The sequence below is a fragment of the Pteropus vampyrus genome, unplaced genomic scaffold (assembly GCF_000151845.1).
Source record: "Pteropus vampyrus isolate Shadow unplaced genomic scaffold, Pvam_2.0 Scaffold614, whole genome shotgun sequence".
NCBI classification, from domain to species: Eukaryota; Metazoa; Chordata; class Mammalia; order Chiroptera; family Pteropodidae; genus Pteropus; species Pteropus vampyrus.
In genome coordinates, this window is record NW_011889395.1 from 17,033 (window position 1) to 26,104 (window position 9,072).

Here is a 9,072-nt window from a genome sequence, read left to right on the forward strand (position 1 = left end):
CAGGGCAGGCAGAGGGTCCGATGACAGCAGACAGGGCAGGCAGAGGGTCCGATGACAGCCAGCTCGCCCAGGCGTCAGATGCCTCCGGGACATCCCGCTCTTGCTTAAGACGACCCCTTTCTTCAAGAGCGTTTGATTTTCAAGAGGCGACTTCGGAATCCGTGTCCTGTGAACGTGGGGCCCTCAGAGCGTCTTCTTGCAGCGTCTCCCTCTCCCCGCTCTGCAGCTTCATGCCCCGGATTGCGTTCTACCTTTTCTGCCGAATAGCGGTTTTTCTTAGAGACGAGGGGTGTGACCTCCGCGTCCTCGCTGCTCATCCGGAGTCTAGCTCAGTGCCGCCGACCACCGGGAAATGTGAATCAGGCCGAGCGAAGCTCAGCTGCCGCCCAGCACCACCTCCCCGGCTCCTCCGCTCGGGGTCCCATCGCCTAAGCCTCGCCGCCTGCAGGTTGGTAGCAACTATTTGTTAAATGCGCGACGGGGAGTGGACGGTCTCAGCGGCAGGTGGCTTCGCCCATGTGACGGGCGCTTGGCGAGCGTGGTCGAGCTGACGCACAAACGGGCTGCTCGGGAGGGATGGCGAGACCTCCCGAGCCCGAGGAGGGATCTGCACTGTGTCGCCGTCGGCGTCGGCGTCGGCGTCGGCCGGGTCTGTGGGCCCCTGGTCTCTGGTTTCGCGGCTGCGCGTTTGCACCTTGACCTCCATCGCTGCATCCTCAGCTGTAGATCCCTCCTCTCAGCCTACGCCTCTGGCGTAGTCTCCGCCGGCGTACTGGTGCTCACCCGGCGCCGGTGGACAAAGGGACCAGTTGAACTTGAGCGCTGCAGGGACCACCCGGGATGGAACAAGATGCAAACGGCTCGGCGCGGGCCCCGGGTGCCGCCCGGCCCCTTCCCGAGCCCCGGTCCTACGCGAGGTGGAGGGACGAGGCGAGATGACCTCCGAGGTGTCGTCCACCTGGCGCAGTCTGCCGTCGGCCGACGAATGCCTAGACGCGAAGTCACAGCGAGCTGACGACCTGCTCTGTGTCGTGGGCACAGAGAGGAGCCACCGGGCAGCACGAGCCTGTGAGTGGTGTCGCTCACTGTGCTTAGCACACCACGGCCTCACAGCGCATGCGTCAGCGTCCTGGTCAGCGCGAGCCACCATCATGTAAGCGGTATTCGTGCCGCAGTCCTCCGAAGTTCTCAGCTCCACGCACACTTCAGTTGCTCGCTCCCATGTGGTAAGCGGAGGCCCAGGAAGGCGAGTGTCGTGGGTCAGCGTCCTTCCTGGCCCAGTGGCTCTTCGCCCTGGCTGTGCCTCAGAATCACCTGAGGGGCTTTCGCAAATGTCTGACCGTTGTGTTAGGGTCACAGGGTGGGAGTGGGGGAGTTGGTGCCCAGGCGTTGAAATTGTACCCCATCACACCTACCAACTGGGGTGCACAGTGAGGTTGAGACCTGCCATGCTAGCTGATGGCAAAGACGGTAAGACCAAGAGCTCGTCAAGACCAAGTCCGTCCAAGACCAAGTCCGTCCAAGACCAAGACTATCCAAGACCAAGTCCGTCCAAGACCAAGTCCGTCCAAGACCAAGTCCATCCAAGACCAAGTCCGTCCAAGACCAAGTCCATCCAAGACCAAGTCCGTCCAAAACCAAGTCCGTCCAAGACCAAGTCCATCCAAGACCAAGTCCATCCCAGACCAAGGCCCCGTGCTTTCCCCAAACACCAGAGTGCACCTGTGCCATGTCAGAGGCCAGGCAGTCTGGCCAGTGAGTCCATAAAGCACTCCGACCCTCATGGTGAGATGCGCCATCTCGGGAAACTTCGCCTGTGCCACCCAGTTCCCTGTCCCGAAGTGTCATGACGATCGCCGATGCCAGTCTTTACCGTACGAAACGGAAGTGGAGAACCATGACCTGGAGCTTTCCGTGACCGCAAAACACCACCGAGAGGCCCCAACCAGGGGGGCCCGTCGCTGTTTCCGGGAGGTGGCCGTGTAGCTGGAGACGAGCGGGAAGCTGGTGGCTCTCGTCCACGCATCAAGCCAGCTCTGCTTCACCCTGACAGCAGAAACAGAAGAGTCTCGGGGGGCAGAGAGGAGGTGCGTCCCCACCCCCTCCTCATTGTGGGGGGCCTGGAACCTCAACTCAGTGTCCTGAGAGGACGTAGGTGGCATGGGACCGGAAACCAGGTGAGCCGCACGGCGCAGCTGGGCCCCGGGCCCCGCACGTGTCCACACGCACCCGTGTGACATGCACCGTTCCGGGCACGTGGGTGAGGGCAGCAGGTGGGCCGTCTGAGTGAGTCCCTTCGGAGTCCTCGAGGGCCCCATGCGAGACTCGGAGCAGCTGGAACTGGGTGACTTCACATTTCTGAAAAGCGAATGTTGCCATCACGACCAGACTTCTGCCACCTGGAGGTGGACAGCACGGCGGAACCATGTTGCCCGTGGGCGGCCGGAGCGGGCGGTGGGTTGGCTGAGCTTGCAGACCGGTCCTGGCTCCCGACTGCAGCTTGCGAAGGGGTGACTGTCACCTGCTGAAAGGCACTGGCCAGGGCGGCAGGAATGGCTCGGAGTCAATGCAGCATGGTGACGGGGGCCTCGGGAGAGCCGGCCTAATCCTGTCCGTCCTGGGAAGCAAGGTCCCCGTGCCAGGCCATGTCGGGCTGCGGGGCGCCACGTGCTGACCGCAGACCTCCGGGAATGGAAAGTCTGCTTGCTGAACACCCGGAGGGATAAGTCACGTCCCTCCTTGCTGTGTTCCGTGTGCCCAGGGGACACGTTCGGTCCTCTTGGCTTTCACGCCGCTCGTGCTGGAAGAAAGTACCTCCCCAGGACGGTGACGATGACTGAAAACGTGGCCTCCAAACGGGGGTGGGGGGGTCCTCGGTGACACGGGGGTAACTGTCGGAGAGACGACAGCGTGTCGTCTGGCAAATGCAGTCCGCAGTGAAAACCCAGCGGGTGTCACCGTCTGCCAAGCCGGGCTTTCGGGAGACGCCCGAGGTCCAGTTAACTTGAGCAGTGACTCGCCACCGGTGGGCGCGTCGGGCCAGAGGCCCTAAAACCATCGCCCACCTGGCCCCTCTCCTCTTCCCACCTGTAGGCGATGGATCTGGAAGTTCCGGTCTTGGCCAGAAACATCCCTGGGAACGCTGCCGTGGTGACACACGAGGTGACGGGACTGCTGTTCTCTGACCCTCAGGTAAGGGGCTTGCGCCCTGCTTCCTTCCACCTGTGCAGGTGGCTCACGTGCGCCCTGCCCTCAGTCTGTGCCTCGCGCGCTTTCGTCAGCTCTCAGCATGCCCCTCAGGGGCAGCAGACGCCCCGTGTGACACATGGCGGCCGCTGTGACCACACGGCGGCCGCCAGGACGTGCGGCGGGAGGAAACGGGGGACTTTAGGGAACAGGACGCCCCGGTTCCATTCCTGGTGCCGCCGCCGCCGAGCAGCGTGACCCCCAGCCGGCCACGTCGCCTCTTAGAGCACAGGCTTCTGATTTCTAAAACGGTGCTCCTCACATACAGTCCTGCGTTTCTGGGACACCGAGTGGCGTTCAGAACACCGCCCCCTATCTGATGCCCGTGGCCAAGTGTGCAGAACAGGCAGGGTGCTCTCGCGTCGTGCACACACACCCGTGCTGGAAAACAAAATACAGCAGGTGCACCCAGTGACATCTGGGGCGCACGGGTGTGCCAGGACCTCCCAGGATGCGTGCGAGGGGGTTCCCCGTTCGCCAGGTCCCGGGGTCCCAAGGACGTGCCCTCCTGAACCCCTCGGGACCATGCGCAGGGCGTGGGCTGTGGCCTGAGTGCCCAGGCTCGGTTTTCCCCCCGGGACGAGTGTCGTTGGTTCTAGGTCCTGCTCTCCGAGGTGTGACGGGGCCAGACGGGCGGGCCGACAGGCTGGGTGGCACACAGCACACGGTCGGAGCGGGGCTGCCTCATCACCAGGGGCCAGGCACGCCTCCCGCCCGCGCCCGTGGGGGTTGGGTACGCTTCTCAGACCCAGCCTTTGTCCTGTAAGTCTCCCGTTTTAAAACTCAGGTTCGACTTAGCACCGTGTGTAACACAGAAGCACACGTTACAGTCAGGAGCATAGCGGTTTATGCTTAAAAGGCTTAGTCAGCGCAGACATTTGAAAGTTCTGTTTTTCAACTTTCTTGTAGCTGAGGTTCAATCTCAGATTTTGCTTTCCCTGAATATGATGATGGGTCCTCTCTCTTTACCATCTGTTTGTGGAGAGATGGCAGCCAGCTTCGTGGGGCGGGGTGGGGGGCCTGCAGGTAGCTAGGCCTGGCCAGCCCTGCAGGACGCACTGGCTCGCCTGGGGACCGACAGTGAGGACACTCTAGGGCCCAGGGCTTACCTGTCATTGTCTAGCAGAAGGCGAACCATGCGCTAACGCCTTTCAATAGAACACCTAAGGCCGAAACAGTATCTGGACGCGTGAAGAGTTTACACAGTTAGGCTGATTCTCCAGACAAAGCCTGACTGCTTAAACCACAGTTTGGATCTCTCGGGATCGACGCTGGCCGAGTTCTAGGTCAGAGGGTCAGAGAATGTTGTCTCCACCCCGGCAAAGACGTCTCCTCCTCGTCCCCCCCAAACGCAATGACATTTACGTTACAGTTTGATTTGAGAGGACCCTGACTTTATCTGTGCACGTCTGGAAAGCACCCACTTGCACGTGGGCATGGCAGGGCACACGCTGGCTGCCCGGGCATCCTAGGGCATTATTAAAATCACTTCTCTGCCGTGCCCAAGCCACCTCTGCTGGCGGCTGGCCTCCCGTGGCCCCAAGGAAAGACACGGGGTTTGGGCTGTCTGGGGAAGGACAGGAAGCGCAACTGACGACTCCAGTTTGTCTCTGGATGTTCCTCCTGGCGTGAGCGAGCGTCTGTGAGGGTGTGAGAGTGTGAGTGTGTGTCTGTGTGTGCATGAGCGTGTGAGTGTGTTAGTGTGAGTGTGCATGAGTGAGTCTGCATGAGTGTGTGAATGTTAGAGTGTGTGAATGTGTATGAGTATGTGAGTGTGACTATGAATATGTACGTGTGAGTGCGAGTGTATGTGAGTGTGAGCATGAGTTTCAGTGTGTGAGCATCTGAGTGTGTGTGTCAGTGTGTGAGTGTGTGTGCGTGTGAGTAGGTGAGTGTGAGAGTGAGTGTGAGTATATGTGAGTGAGTGTTACTGTGAGCGTGTGAGCATGAGTGCATGCGTGTGTGTGAGCATCTGAGTGTGTGTCAGTGAGTGTGTGCATGTGAGTAGGTGAGTGCATGAGTGTGTGAGCATCTGAGTGTGTGTCAGTGAGTGTGTGTGCATGTGAGTAGGTGAGTGTGAGTGTGTGTGTCAGTGAGTGTGTGTGGTGTGTGCATGGATGTGTGTGTGTGTGTGCGAGTGTGAGCATGTGAGTTTGAGTGTGTGAGTGTGTGTGTATGAGCATGTGAGCATCTGAGTGTCAGTGAGAGTGTGAGTGTGAGCATGTGAGTATGAGTGTATGTGAGTGTGTTACTGTGAGCATGTGAGCATGAGTGCATGAGTGTGTGTGAGCATCTGAGTGTGCGTCAGTATGTGAGTGTGTGTGCATGTGAGTAGGTGAGTGTGAGTGTGTGTGTCAGTGAGTGTGTGTGTGCGCGTAGGTGTGAGTGTTACTGTGAGTGTGTGAGCATCTGAGTGTGTCAGTATGTGAGTGTGTGCGTGTGAGTAGGTGAGTGTGAGTGTGTGTCAGTGAGTGTGTGAGTGTGAGTGTGAGTGAGTGCGATGCTCAGCCCATCCCGATGCTTGTGCTGACTCTCATTTCCCTGAGAAGCGTCCGCTCCGGGGCGGGCAGGCGGCAGGCAGGGCCGGAGCCGGTGCGGACGGGGCCGATGCTTGTGCTGACTCTCATTTCCCTGAGAAGCGTCCGCTCCGGGGCGGGCAGGCGGCAGGCAGGGCCGGAGCCGGTGCGGACGGGGCGGGAACCGGTGCGGACGGGGCTCCGGCTGCCACCCCTGTCCCCCCGTCATTCGCGTTGCGTTCTCTCCACCCCACCCCCCCGCAGGAGTTCGTCCAGCTGGCAAAGAGACTGGTGAGTGATCCCGCCTTAGAAAGAGGAATCGTGGCCAACGGGAGGGAGTACGTGAGGACCTACCACTCTTGGCAGGTGGAAAGAGCCACCTATCAGCACCTCGTCAGGACACTCGTGGGGGCCTCCGAGGACTGAGGGCGCCCGCACGGTGCCCGCCACGCACCAGCCTCCGCCGCCTTCAGATGCGCAGCCCTGGGCGAGTAGCTCCTGGGCCCGCGGGTCCAGCCAGCCCAGGAAGCAGGCCCAGCCTCGTGGGAATCGCAGACGTGTGGGTCATAGGGCGGCTCACCCCAAACTCCGCACTTCCAGATCAGCCGGAATCGTGGCCACCAGAGCAGGGGAGGGGTAGCGGGTCTTAGGGAGAATCGGGGAAAGATCGGATTAGCTGCTTTGGGACTTTCTTGGGCACAGCAGGGCTTATTCGAAGCCATCACAGGGAGGCACCGTCACCCGTCTCCTGATGACCCGCGAGCCAGCATCGTCTGCTCAGAACACAGAAACGCAGCGAACAGGTCCTGGCGGCACGTTTCACGCGGTCCGGACTCTCCGGCGAGTCTGGGTCCTGACGACACGCGATGGGCCCCGGCGACACTGGGGCCCGGGCCGGTGCGGCCCTCCTCCCAGCTGAGTGGCGGGAGGGGAGCGGGCGCCCCCTGCAAAAGCAGGCAGATCCCCCGTCAGCTCTGGCTGCTGCTCGGCCAGATTCCAGTCGAAACTGGGTTGGCACGAGGGCCACGTCACCTGTGGCCTCGCACCCTGCACGTGGCCCTGAGCTGGACCTGGGTCCCTGGGGTCACCACATCCCTCCACCTCCTCCCAGCACCAGGCGCCCAGGGCCGGCAGGCCGGGGTTTGAGTGACGTTATGCAGCATTCCAGCGAGTTTCGTCAAGGGCGGCATTTTCTGTCGCGATGCCTTACCACCCCGGCTCGGCGTCCTGAGGACACGGGCTGCTCTTTCTTTCGGCGGCTGCTGCCTCTGTGGGATCCTGAAATTGTTGCATTCCAGTGGACGTTCCGTGACGATTAAGAGGGCGTGGGTGACGTGCTCCATGGCACGTGTGACGGAGAAAGCAACGGGCATGCAGGGGGACGGGTGCAAAGCAGGCCCCAGGCCCGTCGCGGGAGTGTTTGGTGGCGTCTGCTCGGAGGGAGAGGCCTCCCCATCCTGGGATGTTTTGCTTTACGATCACCGTGCTTTTAAAGAAATGGCCAGACCTGCACCTTGCTTTTTTAAAAGAATAAGTCTCAAATTAAACTTCTTAACCTCTGGTGACGCGGGATGAGACCGGCACGTGTAGGCTCTGGGCCATGTTACTGGACGCCACAATCTCAGAGCGAGTCCCTCTCCGGAAGGGCCGTCGCTGGGAACGGTGGGTGCTCCTCACTCCCGGGACATGCGGTCCTGCTCACCCCAGTCCCCCCACCTGCTTGGCATGTGACGGGCACAAGCCCCCAGGGCCCCTGTCTGGGCACAGAGAGGGGAGGGCGGGACACACAGAGCCCATGTTCGGGGCAGGCGGCTCGGTCTGAATCTGGAAGGAGCGATGCCACCTCTGAAAGGCCCAGCGCTGTCTTGGTCCCGTCCGGTGACGCCGCTGGCCCCTGGAACCTGCACTCTGCCCGTCGTTATCCGACGTGTTGACGCAAACGCGCGCGAGGCCTCGTGCGCCTTGGGGAAGGGCGTGTTTTTAAGTCAATAAAGCGTGTCGCCGACAGCTGCACGTAACAGCCGCTGCTTGTTCTCATTCCGGGCGGCGCTCTGCGAGAAACAGCCCCCTGGTCCCCAGACCCTGCGCCTTACACGATGACACACGAGCGTGGGCATGAGAGGGGCGTCAAACGCCGTCACCGTTTTAACGCCGAAGGAGAGAAGCGACAAAACGCCTCCCGGCAAACAGCCAGCGGGGTTCGCTTTCCTGCTCGGTCACCTCTGTGCGCAAACGTTTTGCGTGTCGTTTTCAGGCTGCCGACGTCCGGGCTGGGGCGACTCCGAGGGTGAGTTTCCAGGTCGAGCTGAGAGACGACAGCCTTCGTGCCCGGAGGGTGCTGCGTTTCGTGGGTGCGGAGGCCCGCGGCGCGGAGGCGGTGCTCACAGCCCATCGGCGGGCCGCGGGGTCGGCGCCCACAGCTTCGTGTGGCGATCACGCCTTTCCTGCCCCGCGATCTCACGGGATGAGCACGGTGGGGCCTTTGGGGTCTGACAAGTTCATCGCGCATCTCACGGTTTGCGACAGCCGGCCGCGTACGCTCTCCTTGCCAATGGCAGCGCGCAGCCCAGAGGTCGCCTCGTGGCCCCGGCAGACCTGGAATTTGCAGCTGCCTGGTCTCGGCGCGGACCGCCGCCCTCACCCCGCTCAGTTAAAGGTGGGACGTTTTCCGACAGCGTCTGACCTCTCAACAGGCGATGGGGCGTCAAGAGCCCCTTGAACCCCTGTGCTGGCCTCGGTAGCCGTTGTTTGCACAGGACATGGCCTTTTTCCCTGAAGGGTCTCGGTGGTTGAACTGGCCTGGTTATCACTGATCCGCGGCTCCCTCCGGGTCGGGGCGGGGGGCTGGCTCTCCTGCGTCTGGCCCCCCTCCCTCTTCCTTTCTCGCATCTCCCATGCCAGACCCTCACGTCCCCTTTGGGACGCAGTGTGCTCTTGGGGAGTCAGGGGGATGATGTGGGAATGACACAGGAGAAGACCTCCCTGTCTCGGATGCTACATCAGAGTCTTGGGGGCCCAGCCCTGAAGCCTCTGCGACTCAGTGTGTGGGCGACGTGACTCGAGGGCCTGCATGAGCAGGGGCCAGGATGTCACAGAAGACGAGGACAATCTAAGAAGAGCTGGGGGGAAACGATCGCAGACGAATGGGCTGGATTTGTCTGTGTTCCAGAGTTTACTGCGCGTTCGCAATCGAAACTCTCAGCGCAGGGCCGAGGACGATTCTCACGCACACAGCAAACCCAACGGCAAATGCCGCACCCCACCGGGCCGTCACCCGCCGTCCCAGAGCGTCTCTCCTGCCTTCGATGTT

General features: G+C 61.5%; 1 protein-coding gene across 1 annotated transcript in view; it reads left to right on the forward strand.

Moving 5' to 3' along the window:
- LOC105308685 (glycosyltransferase 1 domain-containing protein 1-like) overlaps positions 1–6,212 on the forward strand; it is a 20,915-nt gene extending 14,703 nt beyond the window's left edge. The window contains exons 5-6 of the mRNA XM_011384671.2: positions 3,094–3,192; positions 6,027–6,212. Coding sequence (XP_011382973.1) covers positions 3,094–3,192; positions 6,027–6,188 — 261 coding nt within the window. The 3' untranslated portion in view covers positions 6,189–6,212. The remainder of the gene's footprint in view (positions 1–3,093; positions 3,193–6,026) is intronic.
- Positions 6,213–9,072: the final 2,860 nt, after the last annotated feature.